Source organism: Thalassophryne amazonica, chromosome 1, assembly GCF_902500255.1.
Source record: "Thalassophryne amazonica chromosome 1, fThaAma1.1, whole genome shotgun sequence".
Taxonomy (NCBI): domain Eukaryota; kingdom Metazoa; phylum Chordata; class Actinopteri; order Batrachoidiformes; family Batrachoididae; genus Thalassophryne; species Thalassophryne amazonica.
The window spans coordinates 164,935,739-164,956,482 of NC_047103.1; the positions used below are offsets into that span (position 1 = coordinate 164,935,739).

Here is a 20,744-nt window from a genome sequence, read left to right on the forward strand (position 1 = left end):
AAAAGAAACCTGGGGTTGTTCTTATTTTCTTCAATTAGTGATGAGTAGAAAGATGTCCTAGCTTTACGGAGGGCTTTTTTATAGAGCAACAGACTCTTTTTCCAGGCTAAGTGAAGATCTTCTAAATTAGTGAGACGCCATTTCCTCTCAACTTACGGGTTATCTGCTTTAAGCTACGAGTTTGTGAGTTATACCACGGAGTCAGACACTTCTGATTTAAAGCTCTCTTTTTCAGAGGAGCTACAGCATCCAAAGTTGTCTTCAATGAGGATGTAAAACTATTGACGAGATACTCTATCTCCCTTACAGAGTTTAGGTAGCTACTCTGCACTGTGTTACTCTGCACAATCAAGATCAATGGTCATGATCTGGAACACAGGGCACTATCTATGAAAACAAGAGTGCTCTGAGAGCACAATATCCTCCACTGGCAAATGTTGCTTTGGTACAACTGCTTGCTACATTCTGAATTGTACCAACTTTCCTGAAAATCCTAAAAATATACTAAGTGGGGTTGATTTCAGAATGCAGGCACCAACACATGAAACTGGCAGTGCCTAGGTTTGTTAATCAAGGGCCATAACTCTGCCAAAATGTGTCAAACTTGTACAATATTACAATATGCATATTACCAACCTATAACAAGGACTTGTACCAAGTTACATGAAATTCCTTTTAAAAATGTGAGGAGTTGATTTCAGAATGCAGGCAGCCAAGCATGAAGCTGACAGAGTCTAGTTTTGTTAAAGGCCATGACTCTGGTAAAATGAGCTCAACTGGAACGATATGAAAATGTGTATTATCAACTGTTATAAAAGTTAATGTTGATAATGCTGTGTCAAATATAGTTACCATTATAATTGTCTTAGTAATTGATTGAACAATGACATGGAAGAGGAAGTGTACAAAGGGCACAGATAAGATTGATGAGACGTTCATCAGTGCGTGATGAACAAGAAGGAAAGGACTATTCTTCTGACTGTCTTATGCTCTATGATGAGGCGAGACAATGTTTCATCAGTGCATGATTGATGGCCAGGAATGGACTTTGAGAGTGACTGTCTTATACTATCAAATGATTTCATTGAATGGACTTTGGAACACCTTGAGACTGTATATACGTAAGTGGCATGAAAACTGAATGTACTCGTATTTGTCTTCAGACCTACACTCCGTATGTCATCTACCTTTAAAGCTTTAAATAACAAAAGATCTTAGAAACTAAAACCTGTTTCCTCTGGTGTCTCATTTGTTGTCTGTGTCAGTGTTTTTAGGTAATTTTTCCTAGCATCAACCTATAACAAGGGCTTGTACCAAGGTTGATTTCAGAATGCAGGCACCCGAGCATGAAACTGATGGAGTCTAGCTTTGTTAAACAAAGGCCATAACTCTGGTAAAAGGAGCCCGACTGGGACGATATGAAAATATGTGTATTATGAACCTATAACAAGGACTTGTTCCAAGTTACATGACATTTCTACTACAAATGTGAGAGGAGTTGATTTCAGAACGCTTATACCCTTTCTGGGATGGATGGATGGACGGAAATTGCCATGACATAATCCCTCTTCAGGCCTTGGGCCACTGGAGGATAAAAATGTGTGCAATTACAATCAGGAACATATTCAGACATGTGTGATCAGGAACAAATCTCAAGTAATGGATCACAGGGTTCAAAGACCAGCAGCATGATCAAAAATGAGTGATCACTGACAAAGATCAGGAATCAATGTGAGCAATCTGGATTAAAGCTCATCAGGATAAAAGTTTATTTTTAAGGCCGGGTGGGCCGCTAGAGCAGAATAAAGACTGGAATTTTGTTTGAGGTTGAACTTCCTACATTAGAAGTGACTCTGATGCATTTGCAGAAGCTCTCTCATTGGGCACGGCTACCTGGATCTGCAGGGCCACCAGCCGGACCACAGCTGTGCTGAAGGGGAGTGGAGGGGACAGGTAGGGGCTGAGATGGAGCAGAGGAAGACCGTCAGCCACGCTGGAGGGTCCCACCACGCCCATCACCTGGCAACACGAACAAAACAAGTCAACACAACAAAAACAGGATGACAGCGTCCTCTGTAGGTTGGACTTACCAGATTGACGCAGACGTTGATGAGTGAGCGAAGGTGTGGAAGGAAAGAGATGATTGGCTGTCGCTGCAGAGTCAGGCAGATCCCCTCGATCAGGCTGCTGGCCGCCTCCCACTCCACCTGTCTCCTGGAGACCACACAGTCAGATCCAGCCCACGAGACACGCCCACAAACACAGTCAGAACATGATTGCCGGAAACAAAATAATCCAACAAATTTACAGCTTTCACATGATTGATTCAAACAAAATTCAGCCTGCAAAATAGATAAATACATTAAATCTCATTGTATTCCCACTGCCTTCTTTTGAATTGCATTCATACTGAGAACTTGTTAAAGAATAAACACATTTATGTGCTGGAAAAATTTTATATTAATGTTTTCCACAATAAATAATTATCTTTACAACTTCCACGGGACAAATGAGACAGCAAATATTTCAAAGCTCACAAACAGCCACACAAACACTGCAGGAATACATTGCAAGGCCCGTTTGTTTGTCATATTTATGTGATAAATATTTATGAAACTAGAGTTCTTGGTAAAATTCTATTGTAGCTGTATTAACAGTAAATGGCCACCAGGTGGAGGTAGTCCATTTGAAGAACCTTGCTTATGATCAATCACATAAAGATCAATCAAGTGCACTGTGGAGGTGATCAGGATGCAGATGTTGAATCTTGATCCGTTCTACTTCCGTCTTTTACAAAGCAAGTTTGTTTGTTTGTTTTTTGACATTTTTGATGATTTTCAAAGTTTTTTTAACAATATGTTTTTGAACCATTTCTTCATGTTTTGAGCTGGAGTTTTGGCAGAATGGTAATACAGTGCCCTCCAAAATTGAACACTTATTTCACACATTTTAATTTGTTTATGCCATTTCCGACACAAAAAATACAAAAAACCCAATCTAAAATTATCTTCCTTAAACTCAAACAGAAAGCAAATCTCTACAACTTGATATAAAACAAAACATAAATATGATGGGTTGCATAAGTAATTGACACTTTGGTATAGTACCTGTAAATAATCAGTTTTTTTCAGACAACTCAGGGGACGGATACATGAACATCCAAAAAGTTTGTGTTGACAAAAAATCAAATTGTGCTAACTGGCCACGATAACTTGAAAAGCTATTCTATTAACTGAATCCATATCATGTCATTCATTATGTTCACTATATTGATTTGTTTTTGCAGCCATTGGTGCTCAACTCAGAGGTCTACAAAATTCTGGCATGCTAGGTAAAATGATAGGTGTAACTATTTTACAGTGACACACACACACACACACACACACACACACACACACACACACATATAGCCACAGTAAAATACGGCACAGCAGCACTTATGGTACAACACTTACAAATGCAGCGCTACAGACGACAGTGCCAAGAAGCACCACGGGACACACGACAATACACAAATAATTGGAAATGTGTTCTACAGACCTGCTGCATAACGCCTGTGGGCGAGCGCACCTGAGCGTAGGCATTTTGTGGATTTTGTTGAACATGCGGTCCAGCCTCTTGAGGATGAGGATGAGTGCAGGGCGGACGGCCTCAGAGGACCAGTCTGTGATGGGCAGCATCTCCATGATGTAGCGCCGCAGGCCACGGCTCTCCATGGTCAGGGTGTCGTATGGTGCCAGCTTCAGCAGAGCGTGGGCAATTTCCGCCAGCCTGGGAAAGATATACTAAATTAATGTGAACAATTTGGGTCCCGTATTCTTGATCAAATCCCTCATGTAAGGATGATACAATGAACTAAAAAGATTTTATAGGGTTAAATTTTTGAGGAAACGAGCCTGCATCCATCCACTGTTACTGTTTTAGTGAAGTAACAGGGGAGCTAACGTCACCGAGCTATCGATATATGCTAGTTAGTGCTAATGGTGTCAATACATAAATAATAGTAGAATTTCACTCAACAGAAATACTGGAGCACAGACGTCTTACATGGTTCACCAATACGTACAATTAACCACACAGTGAACCATATCATCTCAGATATTTGTAATACTAGAATTTCAGATGACAGAAATACTGGAGCACAGACTTCTTACATGGTCCACCAGTACAATTAACCACACAGTGAACCATATCATCTCAGATATTTGTAACATTAGAATTTCACTCGACAGAAATACTGGCGCACAGACTTCTTACATAGTCCACCAGTAAAATTAACCACACAGCGAACCATATCATCTCAGATATTTGTAATAAAATGTTCAGAAAGAACAAAAATGGTCGACTCCACAGCAGCTAGTGGCCTGCGCTATCAGTTAATCGGTGTCTTCCCACTAGCTGTAACTGAGAATGTCCACATCTGTAATTAGTCATAACTTTATGTCTTAAAATGGCCCAAACTGATGACTTAAAAGTTTAGCCACCGTACAGTTGTCATGAATGACAAAGCTAAAGCTGATCTCAAGTTCCAAGATTTGGAACTTGCCATTTGCTCACAGTTCAAGGGCTGTTTTCAGCCTCATGATCCATCAAGTAAGAAGAGTCTTCCTTAAGCCACTACTGCACTGACACCTGGACGACATGAAACACAGTTTTCTACACCCCCCCCCCCCCCCCCCCGTTTAATAAAATGCAGTGCAGTCACAAATAATACAAGGTGTCAATTAAATAAAGGTAACAAATGTTGAGCTTTAATAGAATATTAATTAGGCCAAAGAACGCTGAGATACACCCAGCACAGCTCTCTGTGACCTTTGAACTTAAAAACAGGAGTCAAATGAAATCCACCTCATGTGGGACTTGATGTCCAGCAGCTCCAGAGCCGTCACGCGGGGCTCGCCGGCGACGTTCTGCAAGATCTTCAGTCGTGGCCCACAGTGTTTGTAAAACTCGGTGCAGATGTTAAGGAGGGACTCTCGCGGCCGCCGGAACTCCTCCCTGGCGAGGCGCTCATCCAGCTCCTCTCTGGGCATGCCCTGACCTTCCTCCAGCAGGTGGAGGTTGTCCCTGGTTGGAGCCACACATACAGAGTTTCAATATGATGACCTTAGACATAAGCCAGGTGTGGTTTGGTCACTCCTACCTGGTGTTGACCCCTCCAGACATGGCGTGGTTGGCTGTGGTGGCTCCTTTATGGCCCTGGTCACAGCGGGACATTTGAGGAGCCGTCATCGGCCTAAAGTTAAGGACAGAATTGTTGAAGCACTGAATTTCACATCAGTTGCCATCAGTAATTAGTTTTTCTTTTTTACACATTGGCTCCACTCTGAAACATTTCACAATTTTTTTTCATTGACACCTATTTTCCTCATTATTGAGCATCTCTGTTCAGAGGTGTGTTGCTGTGTGAAGTTTTGGTGTGCGACCTTGTGAGGGTCTCAGAACTGTAGAGGAGGGCCTGTAGTGATGTGGCTAAGGCAGCGATGGCTGCAATCTCATCCCTGGCAGCTGAAGCTGACTCCATGGTTGCTGTGTTGCTCTTCAGCTTCTGGAGGAAGCAGGGGACCAACGCTTCGAGCACCATCAACATCTGAAGACTGAATGGAAACGCACGTTATGACTAATTAACAAGTCGATGTGAACAAAGACATTGTGCCCTAAATTATTTTTTCTGCCCGTAGATGACACACAACCTCTAAATTCAACACAAATCTTCCCTGCTTTGCCACATACTGCAAGCAGAAGGAACAGCAGTTGGAGCCTCTTAACAAGTCTAACAGCTCTCCATCTGAGAAATGCCAGAAATATGTGGCTTGTAGTCTGATCATATTCTTAGTACTGCTGTCGCTTTATAAGCAGGGGATTTGCAGCAGTTTCACATCTTATGCAATAACTGTGCAGTGCGACCGGGAAGGTAAATGGGACAGAAAAGCTCAGAGCTCAGAGGGAGTGCTGCTTCATTCTCCACATAGGATCACAGTAATCCACTAAATCTTTACATACAAAATAGGTGTTCACTGTTATACTTATACTCATCTTCAACTGCTTATCCGGGATTGAGTTGCGGGGCAACAGCTCTAGCAGGGGACCCCAGACTTCCCTTTCCTGGGCCACACTGACCACCTCTGACTGGGGGATCCCGAGGCATTCCCAGGCCAGTGTGGACATATAATCTCTTCACCTAGTCCTGGGTCTTCCCCAGGGTCTCCTCCCAGATGGACGTGCCTGGAAAACCTCCCTAGGGAGGCACCCAGGGGGCATCCTTACCAGATGACCGAACCACCGCAGCTGGTTCCTTTCTACTCCGAGCTCCCCACAGTTGAATGAGCTTCTCACACAATCTCTAAGGAACCCCATTTCGGCCGCTATATTAATGTCACAAAATCAGTCAGATTCACTGTTGCTCTGGGGGTTGGTAAGGTTAGACCTTACCTGTGTGAAGCACTTTGAGGCAACTCTGTTGTGATTTGGCACTATACAAATGAAAATAAATTGAAAGTACAGCTTTTTTCCCAACAGTTGTACAGACACTAGACCAAGTCATTAACTGATGTTTCTATGTGTATTTGTCTATTTATTGTTTGTTTGTTGTGTGTTAACACAGAGATGCGAGCATTTCATGCTGTACTGGAAACAAATTCCACCAACTTGTGTGGTCATTAAGAAATTAATCTTGAATCTTGAGTTTAGAGAACTTTTACAATTAAAAATGTTCTATATTAAAGATAGAATTCTTAATCCACAGTTGAAACATTTGAAATTGATTTAAATATTCATAATTTCTGAACGGTTCCTGAACAAACAAGGCAGTGGTTTTAAATGGATTTAGGCAGGATACATTTATTTAAATGAGGTCATTATTATCATCATTTAAGCAGTTTGCTGCAGTGCATGTTTCCATACCTCCTGAAGGATTCTGGGGCATAGGCGACCACGGTGACACACAGTTTGATGGCCTCACTGATTGAAAAAGCCAAATCCTCATTGCCGTAGCAGAAATCTGAAATCAAAGTGTAGAACATTCAGCTGCCGATTTTAAGTTTTCAGAAAACAAGTGGTGAAAGATCATTTGTGAATGTGACTGACCTAGAGAGCGCAGAGGCTTTTCTGCTTTGACCAGTTCCAGAGCATCCAGAGCGTCCTGGGTTTCCCCTTCCAGGGAGACCAGCAGGTCAAACAGACACTGGGCTGACACGCCTTTAGACAGACCGGTACTCGTGCTGGTCTGAGATCAGAGCCGAAGACAAACTCATTGACAGTCACTAAGCTCAGGTACGACGTGCACCCATTCACAACTTAGTCTATGAGCCAGTCATCAATTTTGACCTAATAGGTACCACTTAAGGTGATGAAACAACACTTAGAATCCAGCCTCATTGTACCATAGCCTACACAAAAATGCATGATAACCATCCCAGGGTTTTAGTTATAGCCAGGTAGGGGTCAATGAAGAATTACACAGAGTTCTAAATGTAAAAATGATCCAATCATGTTAACAACTATACCACATTATTGGTCTGATCATAACAATTCCCAAAAGGTATAGTTTGGACTATCTATGACTGAATATTCTGGAGTTATGGTACAAAAACAGCAAAATAGTGACAAAGGTCAGGTTCAGTTTGTACAGGGGTTCAAAGTTAAAGTTGCTCCAATTTCAGTAAAAAATGATGCAATTTATTGGTTGAAATAAAAAGATTAATAAATGAAATAGTTTTGACTATGTTGAATGTTTGGTCTCCAAAATAAACCTCAAACAAGGTTGATGTACATTGGATTCTATGACATGTGACATTGTTACCCTGTAACATGATAACTAAGCATGACAGATGGTTTAAGCTATTCCTTTTAAGAACCCTATTAACCCAACCAATAATTTGCATAATTTTTTACTGAAATTGGAGCAACTTTAACTTTTGACCCCTGTACAAACTGAACCTGACCTTTGTCACCATTTTTTTCCTGTTTTTACCCCATAACTCCATAACATTCAGTCATAGATTGTGCAAACTATACCTTTTTGGAATTGTTATGATCAGACAAATAATGTGGTAAATTTGTTAAAATGATTGGAGCATTTTTACATTTTGACCTCTGTGTAATTCTTCATTGACCCCTACCTGGCTATAACTACCACCCTGGGATGGCTATCATACATTTTTGTGTAGGCCATGGTACACTGAGGCTGGATTCTAAGTGTTGTTTCGTCACCTTAAGTGTACCGAAAACCTGCTTGGCCCATGGACGAGATTATAAACACATCTTACAGTGAATTCCAGCAGAGGAGCTACGCTGGCGAACAGCTGCAGGATGAAGGGTTTGCGGTGGAGGATGTAGAACTGCCGGCAGCAGAACTCGATGCCCTGCCTCAGTAAGGGGTTGCTCTCATAGTCAGCATAGACCTGTTGCAGCGACACAGTGTGGACAAATTTACAACTATGAAGGGTGGTGCTTCAGTTTATGAATGGGTTAAAATTAGATTTGTGGATCTGTGTGAAAAAGGTTTGCTAAATTTGATCATTTTGTTTGCTAGTATTCAACTGGACATGCATCCATGTTAAGTGTTAACTTTTACAGCTAAAAAAAAAATCAATCAATAAATAAAATCATGTAAAATTTGTAATCTGCACAACCACAAACTCCAATAATGTTTCCGATCTCGTAAACTCCACTACTAGACACTTGTTGTGGCCACCTGCAGCATTGTCGGCAGGATCCACTGGTAACCGCTCAGCGAGAAGAGATGGTTGAAGTGGACAGCGGTGTTGATGGCAGTGGCCGTGTACTGCCTGAGGAGGGAGCTGTCCTCTGGGTGCAGCAGCAGCGCCCCATTGAAGACGTTGAGGAACAACATCATCTCGTCGCCCCACGGATACTCACTGGGCATTCCCAGAAACATTTCCTCCAGCAGTTTAATCCAAAGCAACTTGTGCAGGGTGTCCAGTCCAAAAAGCTCCTTACCTGCGGGGAGGGTGAGATCAGAGTGACACTTGTCTCCCTTAAAAACTAAAAAATCGCAAGGCATTTCCTGAGCTCAGGTATGATTTTCTCACCTTGGGGTTCGTTGAACAGGGAGAACTCGGCATCAATGGCAGTTCTTGGGAAGGATGGTAGACGCAGCAGGTCTTCTTGTAGCAGAGAGACGTGGGACTGTTTATGTATGGCCGGCATGTGTTGAGTGAGGGAGATGAGGAAAAGGACACGACCGACCTCCTCCAGTTTACGGGAAAACACCTTAAGAAAAAGAAGAGGAGAGAAGGGCTTCCAAGGGTGTAATTACACAGAATAATGCAGCAGAATCTTAAGATTAAAGCCACAAACCTGTTTCTGGATCAGTTCCTGTCCTTTCTCAGGCAGCATGTGGACGAGATTGAGCTGAGGAGAAACCGATCTCCTGAATGGGTAAATATCTCTGACATAGGTCTGGAGGACAAAGACAGTCAATGTTTCTGTTACCAACAGAAGGAAGTCCAATATAGACCCTGAGTCCCAATGGTGCCCGTGTGTACACCCGGTGTCACAGACCTAATGGTCCACCCCTAAAAATTGGTCCACCTTTTGCATCTACGCATGCGTAATTTCGGACCGCAGCACGTATGAGATGAGTATCTTCACCCAAAGCAATCAAATGGATTAATGGGATTATTAACCATCAGATGATAAAGGTAAAACCTCATAAATCATTCTAAAGTCAGTTTTAAGCAGAAATGAGGCCGTTTTAAGCAGAAACGAGGCGAAATTCCATGATGCTTTGAAATGTCTGACACGCAGTGAACGCATCAGCTAGCAGCTTGTGGAGCCGCGGCGCTCTGATCGCTTCCGCCACCTTTTATGATGAAATAATGCTGAATTTATGTGGAAATAATTGTTGTACAAAAGCTTCAGATATCTGTCATTGAGATAGATGATGAGTGGAAGCAATTTGAAGCAGAAACGAGGTGATAATCTGTGAACCGCGTCATCGGGGGACCGATTTTTAGGGGAACATTTGTCTGCGACACCTGGGTGGACTGAGACAATTAGGTATCTTGTCCAACGACAGAGACATATATAGTCAACAAGATCCACATATGATGTGAGCGGGATTTGAACCCAGGTCTACATACTGGCAGGCCAACCTCATACGGAGGTAGAGACTTTGCAGAGTTGATGAAAATAATCACCAACATTTTAGTGTAATTTTTTTTGTTCTTTTTCTTTGCTGGCTCAGAGGATCCTTCCACTTTAAAACTGACTGATTGTACCTTGGAATAGTGAATGAGGTTCCAGCGTTTGTCCATGAGGAAATAATGTGCCGATCTGGCCTCCGGAATATTGAAGAATTCAAGGCATTCCTGTTTTAAGGGAAAAATGGCAAAATAAACATCACACATACACATAGATAAAATGGTGTAACGTGATGTTTTAAAGGGGAACAGAAATGCTTTTTGAGAATTTGTTTGTGCATTCCTTGATAAGAATGAAGTCTTATTCATATGCTTGCAGACTACACTACACTGAGTGCAGTGTAGTGATGGGGACGAGTGCAGTCGAGATCCAACATTGTGAACAACGCATCGCTGCAGAAACACAAACAGAAGGCAAGTGATTCGGGTGTTTATTGTGTTTATTTCCAAAGATGTGCTTTCACTTGTTGATCCCAAAGCCATGTTGTTGGTGCCCAAAGAGGTTATATATAAGAACTAGAGTCCGCACTCGCACTGAGCCGTGTCCCAGCAAGGAGGCGTGGTCGCCATTTTAATTCCGGGCAGTTTACTGAGCTCACACATTGAAATTCTATTAGTCTCATCAAGAAACAGGTGGAATATGCCGGAAAGCTGCACATGTTGGCAAAGACACAAACGGAGGAACAAGGGAGACAATATTTCCTTCCATAAGTAAGTGGTTTTGATTCTTCTTGTCACTGTGTCCGTGACGTTTGGTCGAGAAACAGGTGTATGTTTCCTCCCCGTGCCGTCCGAGGACACGGACGACACTCACACACAGAGATGTGCACACACACCACTGATTTCATGAATGAAACTTGGTCAATAAAGGACAATTGTGTAAAAATATAATACGTATAAAATGTTTTGTAATGTTTTAGGAGCCACTCTGCGCTGAAAACACCAGCAGCTCGGTTCAGTTCAGCCGTGCAGCTTGAACAGATCAGATCCATGTAACTTTCACCACTAATATTTGGGAATGTGTGTGTGTCAGAGTAAGTTTAATACTTTCCTGACATGATTTAATGTTAATTAATTTTTATGGCTCAATATCCAGGTCAGAACGCATTTTAACATGTATTTTGCGAGTGTTTGTCTGAGTGTGTTCAGTCGTGAGTCCCCATTGAAAATACATTAACATCCAGGAACTTCGTCAGTATTTTGCGCGGTTAAGAGGCGTCATGTCGCTGTCCATGAAGGGACGTTTGCGTTTGGTGGGCAGCATTGGCAGCGCGGACTCTAGTCGTCATATATAACCTCTTTGTTGGTGCCTCTGGCAGGGAATCTCAGAACGAGGCTCATCTTCCCCCCAACCAGTGACGTCACCCGCCTGACCTGCATAAATGGCGGCAGCCGGTTGATGTCAAATCCTCTCAGACCACAACTAAAACAAGGTTTTCTGTAGATGTTTTATGGTCTTTGGTGTTTCTTGAACTATCAAAAGAACACATTTTTTAATATTTATTTGCGCTATAAATAATCCATGAGCGTTTCTGTTCCCCTTTAAGCATTTGTAAATGAAGAAGAGTTCCTACTTTGAGTAGAGCTTCAAACTGAGTGTCTTCATGAACTGGAAGCTGGGTGGGGATGTCACATTCATTCTGCCCGTGAACTACAAGTGTCTTGGTTCCTGTATCAAGAACACAAAATGATTTCATAAAGATAATAACTCACTGGTTTCTTTGAAGATGCACAATCAACACAGATGATTGATAGCAAATAGTCATGCCGTTCCATTTGCCAAAATCGCCTCTGTTCTGTCAGGGATCTACTATTTTGAAGATCTTTCAAAAAGTCTGAGCAGTATCAAGATTTCTGGCTAAAGAGCTAGTCCCCTAACACTTTGCACTTTGAACTCATGGATGAACATGATTATATGTTCTGAGCGGCATGAGGCTGAAAACTATGACTTGGGTAACTGCTGCCCTTTTAGCATTGTGAGACTGGGCATTTGTTTTTATTTTTTGTTTTGTTATGACAGATGGCTCACCAAGAGCCTGGTTCTGTTTGAGCTTTCTTCCTGCCACTGTCCTTGGTGTTGCTGGAATGTTGGATCACCAAATTATATTCATCCATCCATTTTCTATACCCACTTACTCCAATTAAAGGTCACGGAGGTGGTGGTAGTGGTTGGATCGGGAGGTCTAGGCGGCTTTGCTTGAGCTGCTGCCCCCGCGACCCGACTCCGGATAAAGCGGAAGAAAATGGATGGATGGTGGGAAGCAATCCCACAACCTTCTTGTTGTGAGGCAGCAGTACTAACCACTCAGCCACCATGCTGCTGCTCCACATTATGTAATACAGAGAATACCTGTAAAACAGAATGCCTCAGTGAAAAGTGCACTGAAAGAAGAGAATTGTTGAACCAACTTTAAAAAGCGTTACAATTGGTAAAACCTGAATGAATGAAGTTGTTTGAACTTATGTTTATAAGTTAGAGTTGATCTAACTTGCTAACTTAAGTTCAAACAACTTAATTCGTTCAGGTTTTACCAGATGTAATGCTTTTTAAAGTTGGTTCTTTTTTCAGTGTGGCACCACATGGTCCCAGACCTGAGCTGACCTACAGTAGGTCGATAGCCTTAGGTGCATGTAAACGCTCTATTAAATATTCCACCCATAGCTTCACCTGGCATGGATGCAGTCACCAGCAGTTTGACCTCACACTGCTCCTTCTTCATGGTTTGCTTGAGGTCCTTGAAAAAGAGGCCTTCTACGTAGCCCACCACCTCCCACAGAAACGTAAGCGTGGCGGAGATGGCGTCCATACCCCACTCACATGGCGTCCGCACAAAATACATGATCAGCCCCACCTGTAAGCAAATAGACGCCAGCAATAAGGAGCAGGAAGGGAGTGAAAGTGCGCGAGATATAAATCAGTTTCACAGAGTTTTATCTGTTCCCTCACCAGGTAGTTAAAGAGGATGTGGGACGTCTGTGCAGGCAGATCGCCGATGTTGAGCAGCAGCTTCCTCAGCATGTACATCAACTCATCCTGAAGTGACACAAGGAACACATTATTTTCCACTTCGAGTTTGGCTTGGATTCACAAAGATGCAGATTAGACCCTTCAACCTGCACCATCCAAGAAGCACAACTTAATTTTTCTTTTCACAAGTTACAGCAGTAAGACTGATGGCCAGACAGAATTGCAGAGATACAGTAGCTGTGTCCAGGGGTTGAAACCAATTTTTCAATATTCATAAACAGTGGGAAAAATAATTATACAAGAAAATGTGAAATGAAATATTAACTGAAATTCTGATTATGATTGGGATTATATAGAATATAATATAATAGAATAGAATATCTGTATTAAATTCAAATAAATCAACTCAATATAATCTTAGGAAGCAAAGAGGGATCTTGAGTCAGGAGATTTCTGACTCCAAAACATCTTTTCCAATGCACGTAGATGATTAGGAACACCAATATAATTTACAGCAGAGTTTAAAAAAATAAAAATTCTCATTGTAATGTAAATTCCTTAATCAGACACACTAAAAACTATCTTGAAATGTTTTCGATGACATCATATTTTCTCAAATTTTGGGGGTTTGAAGCCAAAGAAAACAAGTAACATATGTGCTCACGCACGTAGCGCCTGTGTTGACTGTAGCCTTTAAATTAGGGTGACCATATTTTGATTACCGAAAACCAGGACAACCAGCCTGGCAATGAGATACTCAAATGATACTCGGTTGGCAGCGGGTACTAATCGGCAGAACTGGAACAGTTGGCAGAACTGGAATGACAACAAAACTGATGGAATGATTGACAGAACAGCACATGCTCCCTACACTCAAGATACTGATATCCAATCTCAAGATAATGTCCCCCCCCCCGTCATGTTCAAAGCACAGGCTTATCTCTTTTTTGTCCCAATTAGCACTAATCGCCAGAATGGCAGGTCACCATATTGGAAAATTTACCCTCACTAACACTAGATGGCACCACACAAGCTCCCGTTTTGCTATTCCGTCACTGTTCTGTCAAGAGTTTGGGGCTTCTAATGCCGACCTATAGCTTTATATAGTAGTTAAATAACTTGATTATTTTAATGGTGAGCCCTGGTCATCTCATCAGTACTTGTTTTGGGTGTAATATAAGCAAAAATGGCCCATTCCGCCAATTACCAGTTGTTTTGGTTCCATTCCACCTACAGTTGAGTCGATTAGTAGCTCCCCAAATGCCGGTCAATTTAATGGCCCAATGAAAAACAATGAAAACCAAGACATTGTCTTCACTTTCGAAAAAAGCCCAGGACGGCCAGGACAGGATGTGAAAACAGGACATGTCCTGGGAAAACAGGATGTTTGGTCACCCTACTTTAAATCATAAATCAATAATTTGATGTGGATGCAGATTCTTGAACTATTCAACAAGTGGCATCTTCTCCTTTTCATGTGGACTCTAGAATAATGTTTCAAACCTGAGAGTTTAAAGGTTTTGGAGCAGTGTTTCAAGTTTGCCGTGAATCATTATCAGTACTAATGGTTTCAGTAATGATGGTTTTACTCTCCCCGTGTCTATTCCGTGTAATTGGCAACATACTGAGCATCATGTTTCTCTAAATAATTGCTACCTTAAGTAGGGCTGCAACAAACGATTATTTGGATCATCGATGAATCTGATGGGGTTTCGACATGATTAATTGGATTAGCGGGGAATTTTTTTTTAAAATGTGCCAGGGAAACAATTTTTCTCTCCTTCCATCACTTTATTTAACAACAGAACATTATTTGAAAACTTAAAATACTTGAAAATCAACAAATCATCAAATGTCCCTTGGCTGTTGAAATATAAAATAATAAAGAATAAAACTGTTTATAATAAAGAACAAAAATAATTATTTCAAATGGCATTGCTTTATCAAAGTGCTGAGTTGCCATAAAACAACATTGAAACATATAAATGTTATAAAATATATGTGAGCAATTAGCATAACCAGTTAACCATAAAACCTAAATCAAAAACTGTAGTCTGACTCATTATATGTGCAACATTCTCTGTATAACTTGTAAACTATGTGGTCATCTCACAGTGACACATGGGACTCATGTCTCTTTCTCTAAAATTGTATTGTAGCATTATTAGTTATTATACTACTATTATTGTTGCTATTATTATTAATAAATCAATAAAAGTAAATGCTGAGCTGTGGAATAAATGCTGAGCCATTCATTATTATACAGAAAACAAATGCACAAACAAGCTGAAATGCCAGCAGCTTAATGCTAACTTTAACAGTGAAAACGCCATAGACATGCTAACGCATTAGCATCGACGTTAGCATAAAATACATCTATCAACTGTTTCAGAAAACCATAACAGGCCAGTTTAACATAAAAAGGTAAATATTCCTCACAGACATATGCTCTTTAGGGTTTTAGTCTGGAAAAATTAAGATAAAGCGAAATAAAACAAATGAAACCAATGAAGCAGCAGCTCGAAGCACTCCTTCATTGGTTCAAGATTCAAAGCAAAGCTCGGTTGATTATATGAAAGAAACAAAACATTTGCGGTAAAACAAAGTTATTTAGCAACTAATCGATGACTAAATTAGTTGACAACTATTTTAATAATCGATTTTAATTGATTAATTCGATTAGTTGTTTCAGCTCTAACCTTAGGTTCTGTTCTCACGTGAAGACTGGCACTGCACCAACAGGGGCAGACATATCTATGAGATATTACACTGGCTAAACAACATTGCTTTTTTAATTGCTCTGGTGTATCAAAGTGATTTTTTGAGATGTTACGATGGCAATGTACAAGATGAAAGCATTCAATGGTTTCTGAGTTAATGTCGCTCATCTACATTTGTTACCAGCATGGGAATTAGCTAAAAACTTGACAAAAAATGTAATCCCGTAACTAGAGGCGTTCCTACCTGTCGGTTGCTCACTGTTAATTTTTCCAGAAAATGGCGAAGGACCAGGGCTGGATCTTCAATCAAGCAGTTCCACAGGATTTGCTGTGCAACAGCACTAACTGAAACATGGGAAAATGTTTGTTTCAGGAAAGTGTTCATCTCTTGTTTAGCCAACATCAACATGTTTAGCCGCATGTTCTCCTTGAATTGCTGGCTGTCTGAGTGGTGTCTGAAAAATGAGGTGGGCTTCATAGATAATTGGTAAAGCTTCTGGGGAAAACCTGGTCTTGTTAGGAGAGATGGCATCCATCCCACTTTGGATGGAGCAGCTCTCATTTCTAGAAATCTGGCCAATTTTCTTAAATCCTCCAAACCGTGACTATCCAGGGTTGGGACCAGGAAGCAGAGTTGTAGTCTTACACACCTCTCTGCAGCTTCTCTCCCCCTGCCATCCCCTCATTACCCCATCCCCATAGAGATGGTGCCTGCTCCCAGACCACCAATAACCAGTAAAAATCTATTTAAGCATAAAAATTCAAAAAGAAAAAATAATATAGCACCTTCAACTGCACCACAGACTAAAACAGTTAAATGTGGTCTATTAAACATTAGGTCTCTCTCTTCTAAGTCCCTGTTGGTAAATGATATAATAATTGATCAACATATTGATTTATTCTGCCTTACAGAAACCTGGTTACAGCAGGATGAATATGTTAGTTTAAATGAGTCAACACCCCCAAGTCACACTAACTGTCAGAATGCTCGTAGCACGGGCCGGGGCGGAGGATTAGCAGCAATCTTCCATTCCAGCTTATTAATTAATCAAAAACCCAGACAGAGCTTTAATTCATTTGAAAGCTTGACTCTTAGTCTTGTCCATCCAAATTGGAAGTCCCAAAAACCAGTTTTATTTGTTATTATGTATCGTCCACCTGGTCGTTACTGTGAGTTTCTCTGTGAATTTTCAGACCTTTTGTCTGACTTAGTGCTTAGCTCAGATAAGATAATTATAGTGGGCGATTTTAACATCCACACAGATGCTGAGAATGACAGCCTCAACACTGCATTTAATCTATTATTAGACTCTATTGGCTTTGCTCAAAATGTAAATGAGTCCACCCACCACTTTAATCATATCTTAGATCTTGTTCTGACTTATGGTATGGAAATAGAAGACTTAACAGTATTCCCTGAAAACTCCCTTCTGTCTGATCATTTCTTAATAACATTTACATTTACTCTGATGGACTACCCAGCAGTGGGGAATAAGTTTCATTACACTAGAAGTCTTTCAGAAAGCGCTGTAACTAGGTTTAAGGATATGATTCCTTCTTTATGTTCTCTAATGCCATATACCAACACAGTGCAGAGTAGCTACCTAAACTCTGTAAGTGAGATAGAGTATCTCGTCAATAGTTTTACATCCTCATTGAAGACAACTTTGGATGCTGTAGCTCCTCTGAAAAAGAGAGCTTTAAATCAGACGTGCCTGACTCCGTGGTATAACTCACAAACTCGTAGCTTAAAGCAGATAACCCGTAAGTTGGAGAGGAAATGGCGTCTCACTAATTTAGAAGATCTTCACTTAGCCTGGAAAAAGAGTCTGTTGCTCTATAAAAAAGCCCTCCGTAAAGCTAGGACATCTTTCTACTCATCACTAATTGAAGAAAATAAGAACAACCCCAGGTTTCTTTTCAGCACTGTAGCCAGGCTGACAAAGAGTCAGAGCTCTATTGAGCTGAGTATTCCATTAACTTTAACTAGTAATGACTTCATGACTTTCTTTGCTAACAAAATTTTAACTATTAGAGAAAAAATTACTCATAACCATCCCAAAGACGTATCGTTATCTTTGGCTGCCTTCAGTGATGCCGGTATTTGGTTAGACTCTTTCTCTCCGATTGTTCTGTCTGAGTTATTTTCATTAGTTACTTCATCCAAACCATCAACATGTTTATTAGACCCCATTCCTACCAGGCTGCTCAAGGAAGCCCTACCATTATTTAATGCTTCAATCTTAAATATGATCAATCTATCTTTGTTAGTTGGCTATGTACCACAGGCTTTTAAGGTGGCAGTAATTAAACCATTACTTAAAAAGCCATCACTTGACCCAGCTATCTTAGCTAATTATAGGCCAATCTCCAACCTTCCTTTTCTCTCAAAAATTCTTGAAAGGGTAGTTGTAAAACAGCTAACTGATCATCTGCAGAGGAATGGTCTATTTGAAGAGCTTCAGTCAGGTTTTAGAATTCATCATAGTACAGAAACAGCATTAGTGAAGGTTACAAATGATCTTCTTATGGCCTCGGACAGTGGACTCATCTCTGTGCTTGTTCTGTTAGACCTCAGTGCTGCTTTTGATACTGTTGACCATAAAATTTTATTACAGAGATTAGAGCATGCCATAGGTATTAAAGGCACTGCGCTGCGGTGGTTTGAATCATATTTGTCTAATAGATTACAATTTGTTCATGTAAATGGGGAATCTTCTTCACAGACTAAAGTTAATTATGGAGTTCCACAAGGTTCTGTGCTAGGACCAATTTTATTCACTTTATACATGCTTCCCTTAGACAGTATTATTAGACGGTATTGCTTAAATTTTCATTGTTACGCAGATGATACCCAGCTTTATCTATCCATGAAGCCAGAGGACACACACCAATTAGCTAAACTGCAGGATTGTCTTACAGACATAAAGACATGGATGACCTCTAATTTCCTGCTTTTAAACTCAGATAAAACTGAAGTTATTGTACTTGGCCCCACAAATCTTAGAAACATGGTGTCTAACCAGATCCTTACTCTGGATGGCATTACCCTGACCTCTAGTAATACTGTGAGAAATCTTGGAGTCATTTTTGATCAGGATATGTCATTCAAAGCGCATATTAAACAAATATGTAGGACTGCTTTTTTGCATTTACGCAATATCTCTAAAATTAGAAAGGTCTTGTCTCAGAGTGATGCTGAAAAACTAATTCATGCATTTATTTCCTCTAGGCTGGACTATTGTAATTCATTATTATCAGGTTGTCCTAAAAGTTCCCTAAAAAGCCTTCAGTTAATTCAAAATGCTGCAGCTAGAGTACTAACGGGGACTAGAAGGAGAGAGCATATCTCACCCATATTGGCCTCTCTTCATTGGCTTCCTGTTAATTCTAGAATAGAATTTAAAATTCTTCTTCTTACTTACAAGGTTTTGAATAATCAGGTCCCATCTTATCTTAGGGACCTCGTAGTACCATATCACCCCAATAGAGCGCTTCGCTCTCAGACTGCAGGCTTACTTGTAGTTCCTAGGGTTTGTAAGAGTAGAATGGGAGGCAGAGCCTTCAGCTTTCAGGCTCCTCTCCTGTGGAACCAGCTCCCAATTCAGATCAGGGAGACAGACACCCTCTCTACTTTTAAGATTAGGCTTAAAACTTTCCTTTTTGCTAAAGCTTATAGTTAGGGCTGGATCAGGTGACCCTGAACCATCCCTTAGTTATGCTGCTATAGACGTAGACTGCTGGGGGGTTCCCATGATGCACTGTTTCTTTCTCTTTTTGCTCTGTATGCACCACTCTGCATTTAATCATTAGTGATTGATCTCTGCTCCCCTCCACAGCATGTCTTTTTCCTGGTTCTCTCCCTCAGCCCCAACCAGTCCCAGCAGAAGACTGCCCCTCCCTGAGCCTGGTTCTGCTGGAGGTTTCTTCCTGTTAAAAGGGAGTTTTTCCTTCCCACTGTAGCCAAGTGCTTGCTCACAGGGGGTCGTTTTGACCGTTGGGGTTTTACATAATTATTGTATGGCCTTGCCTTACAATATAAAGCGCCTTGGGGCAACTGTTTGTTGTGATTTGGCGCTATATAAAAAAAAATTGATTGAATTGATTGACTGATCTCTGGATAATGTGGTAAGATCCATCATGATGTTTCCTTTTGCTGTCCTGTAGCATGTAGTGAGTACCACCATTACCTACCAGCCACTCCGTCTTCCCGAACGTCCCCATCCTCCATGAGGTGAACTATAGGTAGGACCGCAGCGCAGATGCATGCTGGGAAAACAGCTTGTGGGGGCTGTATCATGTGGTGAGTAGGAGTGTGATCTGCTGTGTTCTCTTCATCTGGCAAAAAATAAAAATTGGCAAAATTTATTTTTCTGAAAGTATAACAGAAGATTACCGGTATGTAAAATGTCTTTTTGTAGCCTTAAATATCAATCAAGTCGTACCATCTGCACTGGCCAATGAGCGGACAGACCACAGTGAGCCGCGACGGAAAGAGTAGTTTCTGTGGGAGTTACTGGAGGCACAGGACGGGCTGACGGACAGGCGGCGTGACGCCAGGTTCACCACTTCTTCTGCTAGCAGGATCAATGTCGGACAGGACCAGAACAGATACGGCAAGAAAGAAATTGCTGTCAGGGTACACAGTTGACCCCAAAACACCAATTCAAGATCAAAACGACACATCAAAAGTGAATGAATCCTCTTAAACTTATATCATCAATCCAGACTCTCTAATTATGGAGCCAAACTTTGCTGTACATTACATGTTTGTTACGAGTGGGTGGTCACTCTGTTAACTAGGAGCATGTTTTAATTCTGTAGTGTTGTAAAATGATTGAGAATAAACGCTTGGCAGCATAGTTTTCTTTATTGTTGTATTTGTGTAGT

General features: G+C 41.1%; 1 protein-coding gene across 15 annotated transcripts in view; it reads right to left on the minus strand.

Annotated features, from left to right (window-relative positions):
- Positions 1-20,744, minus strand: part of LOC117517476 (protein unc-80 homolog) — a 162,615-nt gene that overhangs the window by 34,718 nt on the left and 107,153 nt on the right. For 7 of the 15 annotated variants that reach the window (XM_034178574.1, XM_034178560.1, XM_034178522.1 and 4 more), the window contains 19 exons: positions 20,300-20,431; positions 20,049-20,192; positions 16,099-16,199; positions 13,114-13,200; positions 12,835-13,018; positions 11,741-11,835; positions 10,245-10,334; positions 9,322-9,423; positions 9,054-9,234; positions 8,696-8,961; positions 8,268-8,402; positions 7,087-7,225; positions 6,904-7,000; positions 5,427-5,597; positions 5,144-5,236; positions 4,849-5,067; positions 3,541-3,771; positions 2,091-2,214; positions 1,894-2,019 (listed from right to left, as the gene is read on the minus strand). In XM_034178574.1, coding sequence (XP_034034465.1) covers positions 1,894-2,019; positions 2,091-2,214; positions 3,541-3,771; positions 4,849-5,067; positions 5,144-5,236; positions 5,427-5,597; positions 6,904-7,000; positions 7,087-7,225; positions 8,268-8,402; positions 8,696-8,961; positions 9,054-9,234; positions 9,322-9,423; positions 10,245-10,334; positions 11,741-11,835; positions 12,835-13,018; positions 13,114-13,200; positions 16,099-16,199; positions 20,049-20,192; positions 20,300-20,431 — 2,717 coding nt within the window. The remainder of the gene's footprint in view (positions 1-1,893; positions 2,020-2,090; positions 2,215-3,540; positions 3,772-4,848; positions 5,068-5,143; positions 5,237-5,426; positions 5,598-6,903; positions 7,001-7,086; positions 7,226-8,267; positions 8,403-8,695; positions 8,962-9,053; positions 9,235-9,321; positions 9,424-10,244; positions 10,335-11,740; positions 11,836-12,834; positions 13,019-13,113; positions 13,201-16,098; positions 16,200-20,048; positions 20,193-20,299; positions 20,432-20,744) is intronic. The other 8 variants (XM_034178599.1, XM_034178615.1, XM_034178593.1 and 5 more) reach the window with 3 other exon arrangements.